The 22880-nt window shown below is 38.0% G+C and overlaps 2 protein-coding genes across 2 annotated transcripts in view; one reads left to right on the forward strand and one right to left on the reverse strand.

The window, feature by feature from the left end:
* LOC107548622 (CDK-activating kinase assembly factor MAT1-like) overlaps nt 1-9236 on the reverse strand; it is a 25412-nt gene extending 16176 nt beyond the window's left edge. The window contains exons 1-5 of the mRNA XM_016229384.1: nt 9090-9236; nt 8603-8676; nt 8406-8509; nt 8033-8173; nt 7469-7600 (exon numbers count right to left, since the gene is read on the reverse strand). Of these exons, the coding sequence (XP_016084870.1) occupies nt 7469-7600; nt 8033-8173; nt 8406-8509; nt 8603-8676; nt 9090-9223 (585 nt within the window). The 5' untranslated portion in view covers nt 9224-9236. The remainder of the gene's footprint in view (nt 1-7468; nt 7601-8032; nt 8174-8405; nt 8510-8602; nt 8677-9089) is intronic.
* A 5349-nt stretch (nt 9237-14585) lies between these two features.
* Nucleotides 14586-18890, forward strand: LOC107548598 (homeobox protein SIX4-like). Its single transcript, XM_016229350.1, has 2 exons — nt 14586-15473; nt 18239-18890. Exons 1-2 carry the CDS (start codon nt 14686-14688, stop codon nt 18888-18890), a joined length of 1440 nt encoding a protein of 479 aa, XP_016084836.1. The 5' UTR covers nt 14586-14685.
* The last annotated feature ends 3990 nt before the right edge of the window (nt 18891-22880 follow it).

A 22880-nucleotide genomic window follows, 5' to 3' on the forward strand; every position in this document is an offset into this window, starting at 1 on the left:
TGGTGTTCAGCAGAAATCCTGGCATCCAGTTTATTGAGTGAGGGGACTGTGACGATTTGTTAATCTAATGAATAATTGATTTGTTAAATCAAATAAAAATTAGTGTGTCAGATTGGTCGAGACGCTACATAGATCATTTCTGATTGGACTGGCTAAAAAGCCATGGACACTTGTTTTACAAAGTCTATGGCTGTCACAGAAACCAGTGTTTAGAAAGTAGGTACATTTTAAACAATATTTAAAAAATGCTTAGAGCACCTAAAAATGTTACATTGAAAATATTATTTTCATTTAATTTTCTTTAAGTAATAATTTAATTTTACACTTTATTTTATTTAACACCTTTTGAGGTGATATTATTTAACACACTCACTGAGTTTAAAATGGAACCGTTGATGCAGATGACCTCATTTAAACAACACTAACACATTCTGTCTGAGATGAAGTCACACACACACACACACAAATGCATGAGTGCCAACAAACATCCCTCTATGGATCCAGATCCAAGCAGGGGATCTATAGATGTATGACAACATCACTCACTGCCAAAACACACACACACAAAGGCAACACACACAAGGGAGATTGAACTTGCTGGAGGCAGACAGAAACCACAGCATGGAGAGAGTGTGAGAGTGTGTGTTTGTGCGGAGAGAGGGAATTTCCATGGGAGAGCTTCTCGTTACTTTGGTTTGAAAGTACTGCATGCATTTAAACAGCAAAATAATGTAAAACATTGTAAAATAATGCCACACAAAATAGGGAGAGAAAAAGAGAGAAAACAACAGCAATACAAGGAACCAGAGCGTGAAAAAGAGCACTAGTGAGGGAAGTTTTATGATCTGTTAATTGGCTGTGCAATTAAACATTCCTGAGCGTGAGCACCCTAAATGCGCAGTCAAGGACCTAGACACTAGAAAATGGTTGGTTAATTTGGCAAAATTATATTAAGCATAATTTATAATTAATATGAATATATACACAATCATTCAAAAGTTTGAGGTCAGTAAGATATTTTTTTAAAAGGAAATTCATATTTTTATTCAGCAATTACACATTAAATTGATCAAAAGTGACAGTAAAGACATTCATAATATTACAAAAAAAAATTATATTACAAAAAAAAATTATATTTCAAAATAATTATATTTAAAAAATTATGTTCTATCAAACTTCCTATGCATCCTGAAAATTTTTTATCATGGTTTCCACAAAAATATTACACAGAACAACTGTTTCCAACATTTAGTAATAATATGAAATGTTTCTTGAGCATCAAATCAGCATATTTTACTGTATTTTAATCTAATAAATGCATAAGAGAATTTGTTTTTAAAAAATACTTTAAAAATCTTACTGACCCCAAACCTTTGGACAACAGTATATATTTTAAAATAATTTAGAAAAAAAAGTGGCTTGAGACCTATATCTTTCTTGCCATTCAATTCAAAACTTGTACTGTTGCAATGCATTTCTTCAATAAAGTTACTGGCCAGCTAGCCATTTTATTTATTCACTGAAAACAATTTTTCCTCACAATAACACCAGCAAACAACACACACACACTTGCAAGTTCACAAAAGCAGATGCAGCACTCCAATTCTACAAATTGAACACCTAAACTTTCTACATACACTCCAAATGTTTGTGGTTAATAATGAATTCAAAATAACAAACATAACTTCTCTGGTCCACCCAGCCTGATCAGTTCCAAACTCACGTCTCACACACAAACAATCTGTCTAGAGATTTCCATGTCAACACATACAAACCATCCAATCATAGATTACCCTGTCAACAGCCTAATACCAGTGGAAAACTCTTTAGAACTCCAGTACACACGCACACATTTCATGGTAAACCACTACCGCATCTTTACCAACTCAAAAATGAACATCTGCGCTCAACATTTATTTGAGGTGTTGTATGTATGTGTGTGTGTGTGTGTGTGTGTGTGTGTGTGTGTGTGTGAGTGTGTGTGTATAGAGAAATGCTGCTGATTCTGAGCATGCTGAGTGACTATAGATACATATTCACTCCCCAGTGCCCTTAAAACAGAGCTGCCGGCTCGATCCATCTTCATTACTGTGCGGGGGTAGAGAGGGAAGGAAATCCCTGAGCTGAAATACCGGTCCGGTTGTCTGCGCATTCAGAGTTTCACTCCAAGCAGTTACACACAGTTTAACAGGGCCTTGTGTTCAAATCAATCATATATCTGCTGCGTTTCGACATTCAGTGCCGTCCAGCGCTTTAACCTCACCCCTGCCTGGGCAGTGAATCAGTCCATATGTTTGACATTAACACATAGTAAACATGTTTTTACTAGGTGGACTTGAATTTAAAAATTTTTAAATAAACCATCACCCCTGGTTCTGCGTTTTAGACTTCTGTCTTGGGAGGAACAGAACATTTTGACTGGCACAGGAAAGGCTCTACGATGCAATGGTTCATTTGTTTGTTCATTCTGTGGGTGTGATAATTTTCCTCACCAAACCAACAAATGCCAGTTATTATTTCTGAGGTGTGTTGGTATTGCTTCTTGCCAGCATTCAGCTACAAGTATCAACCAGAATGTGGGACTGGATTTGGGAAATTCTGTAATAAACTATTCTTTCTTAAAGTTACTTTTTGGAAGAAGACCAAAAGAAGGCTGTGTTTCCAAAACTGTTATGTAAATCAAAAAATGTTTCTTGCACCAAAAAGAGTCATAATTTAGTTTCACTGACCATAATTTAATAGCATAAAATTAGGCTGTTTTTGCTACTGTACCTTTAAGAGTTTATGTAAATGACTATTATGATTAGCTATTCTCCTTGTACCAGTGTAGTACACACTGTCAGTCACCAGAGCAGACCAAGTTGACCATAGACTTTAAAGCTTATTCTACGAAGAACCACCCATTTAGACATTAAGGGCCATAAGATTGAAATTTAAAATAACTTTCTGATGTAACATTTCGAGTGAGTAACATAAAATCAGATATAACTCTATATATAACAATACAGGTGCGACCAAGAATATCTTCAGTACAAACTACAAAGTTCCTCAGTCAACTCTCTAAACATCTTTAAAGGGGTCATATCTGATGCGATTTCAAGTTTTCCTTTCTCTTTGGAGTGTTACAAGCTGTTTGTGAATAGTTAAGATCCCTAAAGTTGCAAAAACTAAAGTCTCAAACCCAAACATTCTTTATAAAAGTTAAGACACGTCCACGCCCTCCTAAAATGCCTCATTTAAACACGCCCCCACATGTGTACGTCACTGTGTGGGAAGATTTGCATAACACCGCCCAAAATTCACGCAAAGAAAGAAGGCGTAACTTTTATTCTCGCTGTTGTATTGTTGCCGCCGCCTCCATGTCGTGGAGACGCTGTGTTTCATTGTGAAAGCGAAACTACTTTGTTTGGCCTTCCAAAAGAGGACACGACTAATAATCAGTGGTTAAGTTGTATTTACAACTCTGTTCCAGAACAGTTTAACCCATATATTTGTGTGTGTGCAACGCATTTTACGGAGGACGAGGACTGTTTCCTGGGAGAGTAGCATACAATGCTGGTTTTCTGACAAATAATGCTGACTCACAGTCTGTAAGTACGTATTCATATTTAAAGAATTTGCCACTGATGATTCAAACGCGAGTTTTGGGCAGTGTAGAGTAGCACTTGTTGTTTGTCGTTTCTCCGATCACAAATGCAGACATGGTTTTATGTTTACGTGATGCAATGCAATGCGTAAAAAGACCGTACAAGTCATTATAATCAGTAATTATGTCCCCACTGGATGCTACAAATGCCTCATTTGTAATGGGTTTTATTGGTTTTGTCCCACACCGCCCAAAATTCACGCAAAGAAAGAAGGCGTAACTTTTATTCTCGCTGTTGTATTGTTGCCGCCGCCTCCATGTCGTGGAGACGCTGTGTTTCATTGTGAAAGCGAAACTACTTTGTTTGGCCTTCCAAAAGAGGACACGACTAATAATCAGTGGTTAAGTTGTATTTACAACTCTGTTCCAGAACAGTTTAACCCATATATTTGTGTGTGTGCAACGCATTTTACGGAGGACGAGGACTGTTTCCTGGGAGAGTAGCATACAATGCTGGTTTTCTGACAAATAATGCTGACTCACAGTCTGTAAGTACGTATTCATATTTAAAGAATTTGCCACTGATGATTCAAACGCGAGTTTTGGGCAGTGTAGAGTAGCACTTGTTGTTTGTCGTTTCTCCGATCACAAATGCAGACATGGTTTTATGTTTACGTGATGCAATGCAATGCGTAAAAAGACCGTACAAGTCATTATAATCAGTAATTATGTCCCCACTGGATGCTACAAATGCCTCATTTGTAATGGGTTTTATTGGTTTTGTCCCGTCGCACCGGGACACGGCATCAGAGTAAGGTAGGGTAGGGTTGCAAACCGTCCCGTATCAGCCGGGACGTCCCGTATTTTGGGCCTAATTGATTTGTCCCGTACGTGACTTCCCTTGTCCCATTTTTTGACTGCTACACTGATATAACCACTGACTGATACAACAGCAGCAGTGCTAATCACTTGAGAATGATCACCGATACCTGTCATCATCCAATCACAGCCCCCCACACGCAGTATACGTTAAGTAAATCAGAAATCGTGAACATAACTGTTCGAGGAAGGCTGCACAATCCTCTGCTGGCTCGTCGCTCCCGCCTCACAGCAAGCGGCACTCGTGCTAACGCCAATTCCGTCCGTGTTTTCACTTCAGTAAATCAGTTTTGGTGAATACAAACTACGTGATTATTTTTCATGAGTCCAACATCCCGCCGTGCAAGAGACGTGATCAGTAAGGGAAGTCGTTTTTCACTATTGTAATGTTGTTAAATAAAGAAAAACATTTTATATTTCAGTAACTAATAGCATAATTCTTAACCTTGGACCTTATTCTTGAAACACAAATTGACCAATAAAAAGGTGTCAAGCACCAAAAGCAGCCCATATTAAATCTATAAGCTGTCTTTAACCGAAAAATACGCATTTTCGTGCATACTATATATGTGTGTGTGTGTGTGTGCGTGCGCGTGTTTTTGTGATAAATGAGGACATACATTTGTATAATGACAAAGGTATGACATAGGTATTACAAGGAGAAGGCTTCTTTAAAAACGGCATGTTGTGTTTACTTGTGTTATCTTTGACTAATATTTAAATTTGTTTGATGATCTGAAACATTAAAGTGTGACAAACATGCAAAAAAATAAGAAATCAGGAAGGGGGCCAACACTTTTTCACACCACCGTATATATTTATATATACAGTATATATAGGTCAGTGGCCCTTGGCTTGGTATTGTTGGCAGAATTCGGCCCTCGGCGAAAACTAATTGAGGAACCCTGATGTAAAGTCAGTCAATCAGTTTCACTTTGGCTTTTAGAACATTTTTTGAAAGAGTTCTTAATTCTGATAATTTACATTGAATGCATTTGACAAAAGGAAAGCAATAGGGCTGGCAATTGTCATAGACATCCTGATTCGTTGACATTTATATTTAGCTGCTGATTTGATATGTATTGCAATTTTTATTTAATTTTCAACCATTTTTAAAAGTTTTCATGTATTTAGAATTTTATACATCTTGGCTCTCAGTGTCCAAGATATTGGTTTCCTTTTAACTACTTTAAATATTTAATAATCAAAAAATGTACTAATAATAATATATCTTGAATTTATCTTTTTTTATTTAGATTACAGTTAGATTATGTCATATATTAATAATTATTTTTTTATTTAAATAAATTTCATGTCATCCTATGACCCCATTGGAAGTTTTCTAGGGATCCCTGATTGAGAAACATTGCTTTAAAGCTAAACTCTACACAACTACTACATAAAATATTTTTTGTTGATAACTATTGCTTAAACATCCTTAAACAAGGATTGTCCATAACGTTTTTACAAAAGTACATTTGACAAAACCCAATTAAACGTGTGTTCTGGGCAAATTTCGGTTTCATTAAGTCGAGTGGAATGTAAGAGAATGGCAAAAGGTTTCTGTTTCACATGGGATCAGGCGGGAGAGCGTGTCGGGACTCTGACTATGCAAGTCTTCAGGGCGCTCCAAGGTCAACAAATAGAAACTGTCTATCAGCACCTCTACTGACCTTCACACACACACACACACACACTCATCTCAGATCAGCACATTTTAAAATGATCACACACTCACACTGCTCTGCATGTGGCACAAGAGAAAAATGTCACAAAAACACACAGATATTACTACAAATACAACAAAATATACTCAACACATTATCTTAAATAGCTTGCCCTATTCACAGTAAAATAATCATCAGTCACTGAATTCACACTGAGAAAGTGTCCTGAATTTATCGTGTAACACTAGTGAACACACATACAAGTTCAGTGGGGATAAAATGAGCTTTGTGAACCCTCCAGCTGGCATTAACTGAGCTCAAGTAACAAGTGTGAGAGCCAATGCCCTCTCCATGCCCTGTAACACACACTATTTTGATCTCCAAGCCGAACACACACATTGCCTAACTGCACAGCTCAGAAACATCTGTGTGTTAAATATAACCATACACACATGCCTCTTGCCTAGTAGTGTAAAGCCATCTAAAGCTGACAAATACCGGTACTATCCTCCCTGTGCCAAGATCCATGCCAACGTATACACCACTCATCTCTTCATGCCAACCACAAGACACGTTTGTGGAAACTTATGCACTTAGATACACACACACACACACACACACACACACAAACTCAGACAATTGTGCACAGTGTTTCTGTTTTTACTCTCAAACGGCAGTTTTTGAGATGTATTGCTCCCCCTCCTCGTTTGCATACACATTCATGACGTGTTGGTTCAGGTCTGTGTCCTTTGCAGTGACCGCTGACGGGATTTTTTTTTTTAAAGAAAAAACTTGTCTTACCTGCTTTACAACACAGATGCACAACAAAATGATATAAACACACACACACCACTCCCACGTCATACTCAAACACTGGCTAATACAAACATGCTGGTGTGTCCGTGTTGCACTAAATATTAAACATATGATGTTTATAAACATATGAAAAAAAAACATTTATGATGTCTATGGTTTAGAAAGTCATTTACTGATCTCATTTGTATTTAATATGTAAATTTAGCAGAATTATTTGTCGAAAAATAAACAAACTTAATACATGTAATTATATTTATAATTACATTACATTTATTTATATTACATTTATATACACACACACAAACACACATATATATATAAATATATATATATAATTAAAATAAATGTGGGAAAATCAATAATTAAAAAATACAAAATGAATGGATTTAATTATGTCTAATCATAAGCCTTCATTTGGTGGCATTTCTCAGCAAATCCTGGAATTAATTTGATTAATCATTAATTAATAAGATGTCAGCCCTACCAGTTATGCATGTGTGTATGTGTGTTGTTCCCTCACCATCATTATTCCAGTAGAGAAGATGTTTGCTGGCTTGACATTTTGCTTCTGTTTTTCTATCTGGGTCTCCAGTTGAGAGGCTCGATCTTTATGTTGGGCCAACAGCACAGCCGCAGGTAACTTGGAAATTTCCTGCAAACACAAACAAAACATTCAGGACATGCTTTTATTTTAAACATTCTTTTGACACTTTAATCGTCAGTGAAGAGAGGACAGTGATGGATAGGAGAGGAAGATCAGGATAAAACACAATTTGGACTCAAACTTGCATCGCTTGCATAAGCACCACAACTCAATGTGCCAGAGCACTAACCACTAGGTCACAACTCAAACCAGACAAGGATATAGTTTTATATATTGTGTGTGAAGTATATAAAATATGTTTGAGAATTTTCTACTTGTTTTACATGATAGTCTATAGACCTACATTACTTTTACGGACTACCAGTTGACAACTTTGGACACAAAGGACGAAGTCTAAAGTCAGATGAACATGCTAATGTAGAAAGGCCATGAGGTATCAACCCATGATGGAACAAATCAACATTTAAAATGTGTGTGTACCAGTTCATCCAGCAGGGCCTGCTTGTTTATCCTCTTAGCCTGTAGATGTCTCTGTTCCTCCTGAAGGGTCTCCAGTCTCCTCTGCTCTGAATCCTGATGATCCTGCAACAACAGCTCCTCCAACTCCTCCTGCTCACGTGTCTAACAGAGAGACAATATCAAATTAAGGAAGAAAATGTATTAAAATATAGTTTAGAAAATGGAAAATAAAATAAAATAAAGCTCAACTGAGTCTGGAGCACACACAAATTGCAAGGCTGTGGCTTCAATAAGATGTAATTCTGATTGTTGCTAAGATCTATTTCTGCATAAATTAACTTCTCATTTGTGAAATTATCCATCTGCTAAATCAAAACTATGCATATATACCCACCAGTTTGGCTTTGTTTCTCTGTATAATGTCTTTGTTATCTCGTTGGTACTGTTCCATCATCTGCTTGGTCCTTTCAACATCTATGTTATTTGTCAGGTTAAACACTGGAGACACACACAAAAATACATTTGAAACACAAAAAAGATTATTTAAAAACAAATGTGAATATGAATAAATAATTGATATATGCATCTCACCAATGTCCTCAACCTGCTCCAGGTAGTCATTATATTCTTTCAGAGTGGAAAAATCAAATTCCCTCTTATTATAGCTGAAAGATGAGAAGAAAAAGAAAGAAAGAAAAGAGATACATCATTAAAATGCCATAATTAGTCATTAAGACAATTCCGGATGCACATATGTGACCCTGGACCTAAAACCAGTCTTAAGTCGCTGGGGTATATTTGTAGCAATAGCAATATGCATTGCTAAGAACTTCATTTGGACAACTTTAAAGGCGATTTTTTCAATATTTTGATGGTTTTGCACCCTCAGATTCCAGATTTTCAAATTGTTGTATCTCGGCCAAATATTGTGCTATCCTAACAAACCATTCATCTATGGAAAGCTTATTTATTCAGTTTTCAGTTATTGTATAAATCTCGAAAAAATTAAAAAATAAGTTGACCCTTATGACTGGTTTTGTGGTCCAGGGTCACATATACACTTTTTTCTGCCACATACATTTTAAGAACCTTCTTGCGGATCTCCACCTCTTTATCGATGGCTGGATCTTCGAAGAGCTGCACGCGGAAATTACTCTTTCTGAGAGGAGTGTTGCACTGCACACAGTTACCTGAACCACGGACAAACAGCATCTCCACACAGCTCTCACACCTGAAACACACACACACAAACATTTTACTCACATTGGTAGGTCTGCTGAAAGAGGGTCAAAATAAACAGTAATGAAATGTGAAATCTGCTGGAAAAGCCTTCAGAAGCGATTCCACACAAACACACATTTCAATCATCTCACTGCTTCAAAGGGTAAAATTTGGCCCTAAAAACTTTCCAAACGGAGCCATAAGTTAGACTAATGGATAAAACAGAGGCCTGATATTTGTGTGTGTGTGTGGTGGGCTTACTCAATTATAATGGAGTGATGATGGGTTGGGTTTGAAGCAAAGCAGACATACACATTAAGGGCTGACAAAGTACAGTGTGTGTTAAAAAAACAATGTTACATCTTGCCCAGGATTTATGCATATAACTAATGCTGAGTTTCAACTACATTTTCTTTAAAAAATACGGTTAACAATCTTTCATTTTCCACTGAGCAGTTTAACTGTCTGTTTTTCATTTCCCCGCTCTTTCTACAGAATACGTTGCTCTCTGAAACTTCAATATGACAGGTAGTGTATATGATACAGTGGACAACATTTCTGTAAACATTCTTTGCTGGTGACAGGAAATTAAATATAACATATAACATTGATAAAAATGAAAACAGTAAACTTATTTTTTTAATGAAATAAATGTTTTTATTCAACAAGATGCTTTAAATTGATGCATGAAAAGACTGTTACACTGTTACAAAAAATATGTATATTTCAAACAAATGCTATTCTTTTTAACTTTATTTTCCTTCTGAAAAAATGTATCACAGTATTGATAATAATAATAAATGTGGGGATAAAAAAAAAGGATCATGTGATGCTGAAGACTGTAGTAACGGCTGCTGAAAATTCAGCTTTGCCATCACAAGAATAAAATACTATATAAGAAATATATTAAAAGAGAAAACTGTTATTTTAAAGTGCAATAAAATTTCACAATATCACTGTTTTACCCTATTTTTTAATTTTGTTTGTGATTGTGGCAGTGAAAATTTGCCAGGGCAGGTAAAACAAATCTTAAGTATTAGTCTGATTAGGCCAGCAGGTAAAAAAAAAAAAGAAAAAATATATCCTTTTTGATCACTGAACTGAGATCAGGACACATAGCAGACCTGAACCTGTGCAACCTGCATCAGCACCACAACTCAACAAAAGTGTCAGGAACATGTGTACGAACCACTGCACCATGGCTCAGCTGATATCTAGCCTGGGTTTTCTCTGAAGCGTCTCAACTGTTCACTTTTTAACTTACTTTAGAGGATTGACTCTACTTCTCCCTGACTCATGACCTGAACAGACACAAGGTGAGTGTGCGTGTGTGAGAGAGAGAGAGAGAGAGAACGTCAGACCTTTAAAAAAGCCAGCAAAACACAAGTACGAACACAGACTCTCACGTGAATAAATGCTAAATATTCCCTGCTCATTCCCCCACTCCCGATCAGTGTTTGTCAGCATGTTGAGAGGTTACTACACTCCTCTAACTCAGCACAACTGACCCCATCACACACACACAAAATCTGCAAACTCCTGCATTTCACACACAAACCCGCTCACATAAGCTACCTGTGTCCCTCTCATCAACTATCTCTCACACACACCAACCTGTGCCCTTCCCTCTTCACTGCTGCAGGTCATCAGGACACACTCAGCATCAGCCTTAGAGTCAAAAATACTGTTTCTTCAACTACAGGCACTTTTATGTCCCATGAATGATTTTTAATAAAACTAACAGATTTCAAGTTTTTCAAATGTCTTTTCAATTCGATTTTACTGTTTGTAGACAAAAAAAGACTATAACTAGTATTAACATACTATCCACAACTTCAAAACATTCTTTCAGCGTGTGAGCCATACCATGCAAAATGATCATTCAGTTATTTAAAATTTGTGATTCACACATGTATAGTTAAGCAAAATTTTACATACACTTTGCAGTATCTGCAAAATGTTCATTATTTTTTTATGTAGTACTGACCTGAATGAGATATTTCACATAAAAGGCATTTACATATAGTCCACAAGAGAAAATAATAGCTGAATTTATAAAAATGACCCCGTTCAAAAGTTTACATATGTTTGATTCTTAATACTGTGTTGTTACCTGGATGATCCACAGCTGTGTTTTTTTTGTTCATGAATCCCTTGTTTGTCCTGAACAGTTAAACTGCCCGCTGTTCTTCACAAAAATCCTTCAGGTGCCACTAATTCTTTGGTTTTCCAGCATCTTTTGTGTATTTGAACCCTTTACAACAATGACTGTAGGATTTTGAGATCCATCTTTTCACACTGAAGACAACTGAGGGACTCATATACGCAACCATTACAAAAATTTCAAACGCTCACTGATGCTCCAGAAGGAAACACGATGCATCAAGAGCCAGGGGTTTAAATGTTTGAACAGAATAAAGATGTGCACATGTTTCTTAATTGGGGAAGTCGTGGCCTAATGGTTAGAGAGTCGAACTCGTAACCCAAAGGTTGCGGGTTCGAGTCTCAGGTCCGGCAGGAATTGTAGGCGGGGGGAGTGAATGTACAGGGCTCTCTCCCACCTTCAATACCACGACTGAGGTGCCCTTGAGCAAGGCACCGAACCCCCAACTGCGCCGCAGAAAAAAATGCCTATGTGTGTACTTTGGATGGGATAAATGCAGAGCACTAATTCCTAGTATGGGTCACCATACTTGGCCACATTTCACTTCACTTGTGCCTAAATATCATATTTTTTCATTTAGTACTGCCCATCAGAAGCTGCAGAAGATACTTACATGTTTCCCAGAAGAAAAAAGTTCTATTCACCCTATTCTTCAAATTCAATATTCTTAATGTATCATATTTCCTTTGTGAAATGATGACCTAAAACAGTTGACAATTGCACTTACAGTTTAGGCTACGTCCACACGAAACGAGAGCTTTCCCTATTCAATTTTTTTCCCCCCCTCGTCTCAAGAAATATCTGCGTCCACACGAAACCGACACAAAACTATGTAGCATACATGCCAGACCAGCATGTGGCGCTGTAATTCTGCCACAGAGATACACAAAAAACGGAGAAGACGACTTGGACTATGCACATAAACCTTGCGATGCGCGCGGTATACAAACGAACACGGAACAATACATTTATTAATCTGTGTTAATGTTAGTTAATAAAAAGACAATCATTCAGTGTTTGTTCATGTTTTTGTTGCTGTTACGTGACGTAGCGATGTCTGACTAGAGGCGAGACGTGGGCTGATGACGTCATCATTTCAGAAAATATACGGATTCGCTGTCCACATGAAAACGCAAGGGCGGCGTTTTCAGATTTATCCACTCTGGGACCCGGTTTAAAAAAATATCGGTTTCACTCTCCCAAAACGCTGGATCCATCTGGACGAAACGCCAATACGATACAAAATGTAACGTTATGTGTACAGAGCTAAACGCGTCTCCGTGTGGACAGGGCATTAGAGAATGGTAAGACTAATTGAGAAAAACCGTAAGAGTTTATTTTTCTCTCCAAAGTCCAAAGGGCCAAAAAGGCCCATAGCGAAAGAAACACACAAGCAACATCTACTTCCACTCCATCATCTGTATTTAATCTCAGACTACGGTCATTAATTAGCTGTGATTCCTTCGTCCTGATTTTCTGCATACAGACGTAAACTCTCATGAAATGACCGGCGGAGTGTGTGCTGGACTGTCTCCAGCAGTGTGTCATCAGTGTGTAATATATTCATATACAGTCTCTGAGTCTCAGGTCAGCAGTCCACCGTGAGTCCTTAAGTTCTGCAGGTCAAGGGCATCCGGAGCAGGAGTCACATGACTTCAGACACACGTCACCCATGACATCATACACCCTCTCTGTGGCTAAGTAACTACTCTCATGAACCAAATGAATAGCTACAGTCATGGCCAAAAGTTTTGGCAGTGACATAAATTTTGTGTTGTGCAATGTTTGCTGCTTAAGCTGTTGTGGTGTTCATTAACATTCTTTCTAGATTATTGTGTTAGAGTGGTCAGCTGAATTTTAAATAAATGCAAAAAGCTTCATTGGCCAAAAAATGAACTTTTCACAAAAGAAAAAAAAAAAAACTAATTTCATTGTTTTTTGATCCTGACACAAAATGACCAGCTAACATTAATTGACTAATCATATCAGCAGCACATGTGAAAGTGTGAATGAGCACTAGTCAGGTAAAATCACTATCATACTAATTAGATTGTAAGAGCAGACTGATTGCTATAAAAGGAGGGAAGAAGCGCATCCAATCATTGTGTTCTTGTTAGCAATGGTTACCTCCAAAGAAATATGTGCAGCCATCATCGCTTTGCATTAAAATGGCCTCACATGCAAGGAAATTGCTACAAAGAATATTGCACCTGAAAGAACCATTTACCGGATCATCAAGAACTTCAAGGAGAGAGGTTCGACTGCAGTGAAGAAGTCTTCAGGACTTCCCAGAGTGTCCAGCAAGCACCAGGACCGTCTCCTCCTGAGGAGTCAGCTATGGAATCGTGTCAGCACCAGTGCAGAGCTTGCTCAGGAATGGAAACAGGTTGGTGTGAGAGCATCTGCACGCACAGTGAGGCAAAGACTTTTGGACAACGGCCTGGTGTCAAGAAAGGCAGCAAAGAAGCCACTTCTCTCCAAGAAAAACATCAAGAACAGACTGAAATTTTGCAGGACGTACAAGGATTGGACAGCAGAAGACTGGTGCAAAGTTATTTTCTCTGATGAAGCTCCCTTCCGACTGTTTGGGAATAGATAGATAGATAGATAGATAGATAGATAGATAGATAGATAGATAGATAGATAGATAAATAGATAGATAGATAGATAGATACTAAGCACCTTTACCTTGTCCTTTTCATAAATAAATAAATATCCATTTGGTTGTATTGTAGAACAATAATTGTCGTTAAAAACTCAAAAAATTGAGTTTTTTTTGTTGTTTTTTTAAAGAGACAATGCTATAAGACCAAGTAGCCTTTAGACCTAAAAGACCAAGAACCTTTCAAACGGAGATAAAATGAATTAAGGGGTAGGGCTTGTCGTTTTGTAAATGTCTGTGTCGTTTGAAGTGTCTGTTGTATGAACAGTCTGACTCTGTTAAGCTCAAAGTAAACACACAGCAGCATACAAAAGCCTCGAATGAGATCTCACCTATAGCGCAGGTGAGCTGCGGGAGCGCGTCACGGCTAAGTGACAGCTTCATTTCAATGTGTTCGCCTTGAAGCTGCGTTCGCCCCGCCCCTTTCGAAATTTCGTGTAGCCAATCATGTGTGTCCCCCTCAAACTATCGGGCTGAGAAGTCACGCTGCTGGAGCGAAAGGGGAAAGCTATCCATTTACAAAGACACCCGATATCACTCGCATGGCGCACGGGTAACCGGATCAGCTTTGGGCAGAAACGAGGCGGGGTGACCGACTAAAGGAATCTGAGGTGAAGAATAAAAACAATGTCTGTTTCCTCTAGTGAAGTGACAGTGGCAGGCGAGATCAAAAAGGAAAATGTGAAGTACGCGGAGCCTCCCGAGAGATCCACGGACAGTCGGGGGCACGTCAAACTCCTCATTCTGGACACTCCAGTGGCCACCGGGATGCTCGTCGGGCAGCAGCAGACCTCTCCACCGGAGCGCAAGATGCCCACTATGGACTCTTTGTCTGCGCACACTTCACCCGCAGCAGCCGCGGCCTCTTTGGCTTTCTCACCGGAGCAGGTTGCTTGTGTTTGCGAGGCGCTTCAGCAGGGGGGCAACGTGGATCGACTCGCCCGGTTTCTGTGGTCTCTCCCGCAGAGCGACTTGCTGCGCGGTAACGAGAGTATCCTCCGCGCTCAGGCGCTGGTGGCCTTCCACCAGGCGCGCTACCAGGAGCTTTACAGCATCTTGGAGAGCCACAGTTTCAGCCCCTCGTGCCACTCTGCCCTGCAGGACTTATGGTACAAAGCCCGGTACACGGAGGCGGAGAAGGCCCGCGGTAGACCGCTGGGCGCAGTGGATAAATATCGCCTGCGACGGAAGTTTCCCTTGCCCCGGACCATCTGGGATGGAGAGGAGACGGTGTACTGCTTCAAAGAGCGCTCCAGGAACGCGCTGAAGGACCTCTATAAGCAGAACCGGTACCCATCCCCGGCCGAGAAAAGGAATCTGGCCAAGATCACAGGACTGTCCCTCACACAGGTCAGCAACTGGTTCAAAAACAGGAGGCAGAGAGACAGAAACCCGTCAGAGGCGCAGTCCAAAAGGTGAGCAAAACTAGAAACCCACAAACACAAACTTTGTTCAATGAATGAATGAATAAACAGTAAAGACGTTTGTCAAGGGTTTTAATTGATTTATTGACAATATTGAAATACAGGAGATCTTGGCATTTTAATGCTTTTAAAAACGGTTCCTTCTTGTCTGCTTGTGTTGTCACAACTTGTTACCAGTCTTTTTACATTTAGACTCATCTTTAATTTATTCTTAATGACCTTAAATTACAGAGAAAAAAATGCTTTGATCGAAATTTTAAACGGCAACTTCTAAAGGACATCCAAACGTGTGCGTAAAATGTATCGCGTGAGTCACCACACCTCGTGTCTGTGTTTATTTTTGAGTGAGTAGCTACTCAGGATCCATTGACGCGTAAGGATCGCCCCACCACATAAATCACTCAGAACTATTTACTTTTCTTTTTAGCCAGAGGGGATAGGAAAACCTCCTCTTCAGCACTCTATTTTAACACACACACACACACACACACACACACACACATGCACTGGTAATACAGGATTCACTTTATTGTTTTTCTCTTTGTGAACAAAGCTCCAGCGCACCTGGTGAAAGTGACCTCCCTCCAACACATACATAATTTTTTTTTTCCATTCACAGAAAGCTGATGTCACACATTGCTTGAAGCATCTTGATCAGGAATGTTTTTGTCATCAATCATATTTTTAATCACTCACGTGAATGAGGCAATTTTATAATTTACAGCTGTACTCCATAACATTTCCAAAAAAAAAGAGAGTTTCAGTTCTTATCCTAACAATTCATCTTTGGTAATGCGTTTTTGCTAATATTACTCAGAACATGCATGCAGTTGTTTTATAGAGGACATCCTGTGCTTTTCTGTAATGCCAAATGTGGGGCAAGATAATATTAATAGGCCATGTCAGGCGTTTTTAACTTTTAGGACCCCCATTCAGAGTCTCAGCCAGAAATCTCTATAAAAAAGATTTACTCGATAACATGTTTATTATTAACAAACATTATTATCTTTTATAATGTTTAATAGATCACCAGAGTTTGAAAATACATTTTGAAATATGTTTGAAAGTTCAATATATTTTAACTTTATTATAAACCCTATTAAAATAAACAACGAGATAATTATTCAACAATACTGAAATGGAAGAAGGAATAAGAAATAGAAAATTAAGGAATAGAACAGAACGCACTGATCTCGAGACGCGGTTAAAAACGCGACGCAACGGCCAAAACTCACGTACAGACAGACAGAACGCGTCTTGTGTTTAATCTCCCAAACATGACATGTAATGACGTTATCACTAAAAAAAATAATAACAAAATGCCTAAATCTTTTGGAGAAGGAACACATGACAGTTGTTGAAGTCCTGTAGGAGTCACACAGCTGCTGCAGTCATTCACTAAACGCGCCCTTCTCTCGCAACCAAACGAATTTATGTTTGAACAGCTGAAGGCACTTAGAAATATAGTGGATGAATCGTGCTGTATCGTACTTTAAAATATCCGCTAAATTTAACCTTTCGTTACTGGCGACCCATCCCCGTTTGGCGAAGGGCACTGTGGTCAGAGAGCTGACCATTTGAGAATTTATGCGGTGTTCGCAGGGTTGTGTCTCCATAGGACTTATTGCGCCAAATGGTGTGCATGCGTGCGTAAAAAGAGTCTGTAGTATAGACAGGATTACCGCTGACACATGAAAGCTGTGAAGTGGATGCTCACCAATCCATTTGTCTATGCGCGCTCCAGTCTACATCTTCCTGCAGCTGCGTCAGCCCGCGCTCATGTACAGTTTAGCAAAGAATGAAAAGTAATAATTCAATATTCCTCCACTCTTTCAGAGCCTACTTCATTGGAACGAGTGTTTAGCATACAATATTGGCAAAAGCATCAACAGCAGTGTCATAAAAAAGTAATTCCAAATCCAAAATGCAATAAAAATTTAAAAAAAAAAAATCTTTCAGCGAGTTATAGATATTAATGGACATTTAGACTACTCTGCGTTTAAGAAAGAATTCAAATGAATATGGACACCTGGATTTGATCTTTTTCAGACCGTTTAGAAATACTGAATGAGGATTGAGGGTTTGCCCAAGTATTTCCCTCTTGTATTTTAACATTTAAAGTGTGCCTGTCAACCTTACCATGGTCACAGCGAGCACAGATAATAATACAATTTGCTTTCATTTCTACTTTAATTTTCCTAATGGAACAAAAATGAATTTTTTTCTAGCTTTTTTATTTGGTTGGTTCTTGTTCAGCAGTCCTGTCTGAAGCTGCACTCTGTTTCATTGTTAATTGTACATTTATGCATTTGGCAGACTCTTTTATCCAGAAAGACTTGCAGGGCATTCACGGTACACATCCACATTTTATCAGTTCTTGCTTTCCCTGGGAATCGAACCCATGACCTTGGTGTTGCTAACACTGATTTTGTAATGCCAAAGCATTTTCAGTTTGTGAAATCTTATTAGTTCAGCTGTGTGCAATAAGAAATTGTGCAAAATAATAAAGTAGTATTATCAATTAAAAGTAAAATAAATTCAATAAATTAAAATGATATCAAACAAAATTGAATTGAATTAAAAAAAGAAAACAGCAATTCAAGAATTTAACAAGTATTAATAAATACTTAAAAGTACTTAAGATGTTTACATATACAGAACACAAATCTGTTATAATGAGTAAAATTGTAGTGAAGACACAAAGGTTTACTGTCCCTCAACTCTCTGTCTTACACTCTCTTACACTCTCTTCTCAGTGAGTCAGATGGAAATCACAGTACGGAGGATGAGAGCAGTAAAGGTCAGGAGTCTCTGTCCCCATGCCCGATGTCAACCTGTGCTGACGGGACCGTGGGCAATGCAGTTGTGCCTCTCTGCTCTGGAGCTCTGCAGGCCGGGGTCATCGTCCAGCAGGCTGGAGACAGCAGGACCTCTGTCTCGCCACCGTCCGTCATATTTAACGGAGTCTCAGTCAACACTCCCACCTCTGTTTTCCACAACGGCACCCCTTCATTTCTCTCCACTACAGGACATGTCCTCTTCAGCGGCATGAACTTGGGACTCCAGTCCCTGGCTTGCAGATCAACGGCAGATGTGGAGATGGATGGTACAGGACAGGATAAAGGGGTAATGGAAGATCCTGCACTGGCGTACCCCTCATTTCACTGCAGTGTGAATGGGACAGACATAGATGTGAAAACAGAGGATGTGAGGCAGGATGTGTCGGTCCAGGACCAGACCACGTCCATTAGCTCGGTATTCACTGTCAACCCATCCAACAACTTGCAGCTTGAAGGTTACAACTTGGTTCCTGAAGGCAATGGGACCTCGCTGCTTAGTAACAAGATGGCACTTTCTCCCTTGCAACTCTCATCATCTTCTTCACCCTCATCAGTCACACAAGGTTAGTGAGTCTCATCAAAGATAGCCTCATTCTTTTGAGCAGGATGAGAAGACCACACGTGTGTTGTGTTTCTTATGAGCGTCAAAGACATGATGTTCATTTTGTTCCTATTCACTAATTTATTGAAAAGTAGTAAAATACATTAGAAGTACAACTCATACACAATGACGTAAATACACCTATTTTACGATGAGCATGTTTTTAATTTCTATATTGAATATATTTAATTATTAAACATTAAATAAAGAAATAAAATGCCATGGTTATACAACTGTCCTGATATTGCTTTAAAATAATGAAATTCTTGAAAAGGAATCCTTATTAAGTGGCATAATTTTCTTTTCTTTTTTTTTATTAGATAATATGTACAATAGTGTGCAAAAGTTTGGGGTCGACAAGATTTTATATTGTTTTTAAAAGTATCTTATTTTTTCAAGATTCTTTGATGAAAAGAAAGAACAGCATTTATTTGAAATATTAATCTTCTGTAACATTATAAAAGTCTTTACTGTCACCTTTAATCTAACCCATTTAATCCATGCATTAAAATGTGACCTTTTATGACAGGGAAAAGAGAAATTCTCTCTGATTTGTAAATGACTCTTACAGATGGCATTGACAGGCATTGTGTGAATCTAAAACACAATGCTTTGGGATTAAAGGAATAGTTGACCCTAAAATTAAAGTTTCCTTAGCATTGCATCACTTGCTCACCAATGGATCATCTGCAGTGAATGGGTGCTGTCAGAATAAGAGTCCAAACAGCTGATAAAAACATCACAATAATTCACAATTAACGTCTTTTGAAGTGAAAAGCTGCATGTTTGAAAGAAAACATTGATAAACCGTTAAACCATTGTTTCTGGTCAAAATATACCAGTACATAATCCATAATAAAACTTCCTCCACTTAAAAAGTCCATCCCATGTTGTCCTCTCACTTCAAAACTCACTTCCACCAACATATGCATTTAGAACTGTTCTAAACTGTTTTCGCTTGTAAACGGTGTTTGTGCTGTGCATATTGCTCTCCTGATTCAGACAAGATGGCTTTTTTGCTATGGATAGACTCATTTTACCTGGAAATAACTATTTGAAGTTTAAAATCTCTTAATGATGGATTCATTACACACATGCAATTTTTCACTTCACAAAAGCCGTCTCAATTACTTGTGATGTTTTTATCCATTTATTGGGCTCTCATTCTGACGGCACCCATTCAGTGCAGGGGATCCATGAGCAAGTGTTGTAATGCTAAATTTCTCCAAATCTGTTCTGATGAAGAAACAAACTCAATCTACATCTTGGATTGTCTGAGGATGAGTGCATTCTAAGCAAATTTAATTTCTGGGTGACCACAAAAACTCAAGCTAACCAGCCAAGCAATTTCAGGTCCTAAAGTTTTTCTCAGAAATTTATCTGAAAGAACTATTTTGAATGCCAAACAAATCTGAATATACCATCATCTTAGCAATACTGCTGGAAGTCTTTCAGCATTATAGTTCATGACTCCTTTAGGGAAAAACAGGACAGGACAAAAGAACAAGAGAGATCATTGAAACAGATTGTGTGAAGAAAGGAAATAGGAGCATTGTCACCTGTCCCAAACAGTCTGTGATGCTGTTGCCATGAGAGATGGCCAGGTATCAGATAACACCAGCTCAAAAAATTAACACTGTGAGAGAGAACAGTGTTGGTGAGAGTTTATACGTTTATATAGCTGATTCTGTTCCTGTGCAATGGTTTAATGTCATATTTTGTCATTAACAACGTACAAATAAAACTGTGATGGTGATTGAAACCACTCAAACATGCCTCACACTGAGCAACAATAAGAAGCGGTAATAAAAAAAATATGAACCTCTCAAACTGAGCCTTATTAAAAAGTATGACCTCTCACCTTTGGGGGTTTGAAAGGAGGGGTGCTTAACCCTGAATAGCAAACAGAGCTGGATTTGTAACCTGAACCTCCCCCCACACCCCCACTAATGAGAGGTCAAAGGGCAAACGCTGCTCCTCGGCTGTGTTGCATACCTGTGTGTGTGTGTGTGTTTCATTTACTGGTGAGGTTTTGATGATATATATGAACCAGACCTACTGTGTGACTTTGTAAGTGTGACTGTGTAAATGTAAATGTAAATTTAGAGTGCCAGATATACTTGCAGACAAGGGAATGTGAATACCAGCATTTATTTGAAGCATTTTCCCTCAGTTTGAACTCTAAAGCTTGCACTGAACAGATCAGTTCCAGGAGATGTGCATAAATGCTGTTAAGTTGAACTTGAATTAAAACTATCTTCCCATAAACCTAAATAACATCAAATTGTTTCATCAAACTCTCATTCTTTGCCTTGGGATATGAGGCTGTCATTCATCTTTACTGAACTTTGACCTCTGCAATTTCTTTGGCATGCCTGCCCCAGAGAGAGGGAAGAAGAGGTACTGGGATGATACGTACAGCAAGTTTTGTGCAGTTACAGGTCACTAGTTTTCAGATAAACATAGTGTGCTTCTGTAAACAGCTACAGATTCAACTGGGCAACAATTCAAAAGGATGCAAAAGCATTTCTATGGTAATATTGGGTTAGGGTTATAGTCTGGAGTAATTATAATGATTTTTAAATAATTCTTTTAAAATAAAAGCATTGAAGGTATGTCTTTAGATAAATGTGTTTGTGCAATTGAATTGCTCAGGTTGTTAAAATTAAGAGGATGCAAGGATTTCAGTGAAACACACATACATAGGGGTTAATCTATGCCCCCCGGTGAAACTGGACCACAGAGGGAGAGAGCAACTGGGGTTTTTTTCCATTACTTCTTCTGTCAGCCCACACACACACCACTCTGTAAGAGTGCAGGACAGACATTATTCTTCAGTTAATTTAATGGTATTTTATTTTGTCGTTCCAGATTCTGAGCTGAAACCATCTGCACTGCATAGAAGAACATAAGAACAAGACAGAATTACAGTACTTAACAAACAAAAATAGTTTACTAATAAATAGTAGGAAATAGATCATATATATTTTACACAGGGGGGCGCTTCTTATAAACTTAATTTGTCCGTTTGTGGAAAAAGCAGATAGATGTCACTGACTGGCGCCCTCTTCCTGTAGTACGAAAATATGACACTTTGAGTCTGCAGATTGCCAGATTGACAGGTTATATTTGGATCATTGTGCACGTAATACACATATTTTAGAAAATTATTGGCATTGAGAAAAAAATTCTAAAACAACCCCTACTAAACGTTTGATTAATATTTATTAATTATTATTATTATTAATAATACTTATGAATACTATCAATATATAAATACTATCAATATTATTAATATGTCTAATTATTTTCTTTCTAAGCATAATCTTACAAAAGTAAGATGTGTAAATCAATAATCAAATAATCTTGTTTTTTAGCATCCTTAAATGACGCAAACCGTAAAACACAGAATTATTTTAAGGACAACGGAGACTGATTGTACTGTACTGTAAATGTTATCGTTACAATAACAAAATTTTTGTTTCCATCCATTTAACTTATTCACCATAGTTTATGTAGCCTACTTTCTGCTGTAGGCTATTTGAAATGTTTTTGCTTAAGTTTATCAGTAATTAAATTCAAGTGCAAAAAAGGGCAATGAGATTATCATTGCAGGTTGTGACTTATTTTCCTTAAAATTTAAATCAGGAACTACATGTACCGTTTTCCATTTTAGTGCTTTAAAATATATATATATATAAATATATTACATTCTGTTTTCTTCGATCTGGCTATAGGCTATTGTTGTTTTCAAATCAGAAGCAAGCAAACCAATCAAATAATCTCAGCTCAGTTTATGTGCAAGAATAATAAGAATAAAATATAATCTAGTTTTGAAAGTTTCTGACGTTCTGCGTAATAAATCAAGCCACAGTATAGGCCTGTAGTAAGTATATGAATTTGTTGACATCTAATTACGAGCCCCACCCCAGTCGGTTAAAACTGTTGCTCCGCCCC

The sequence above is a fragment of the Sinocyclocheilus grahami genome, unplaced genomic scaffold (genome assembly GCF_001515645.1).
Source record: "Sinocyclocheilus grahami isolate Dianchi unplaced genomic scaffold, SAMN03320097.WGS_v1.1 scaffold351.1, whole genome shotgun sequence".
Lineage (NCBI taxonomy): Eukaryota > Metazoa > Chordata > Actinopteri > Cypriniformes > Cyprinidae > Sinocyclocheilus > Sinocyclocheilus grahami.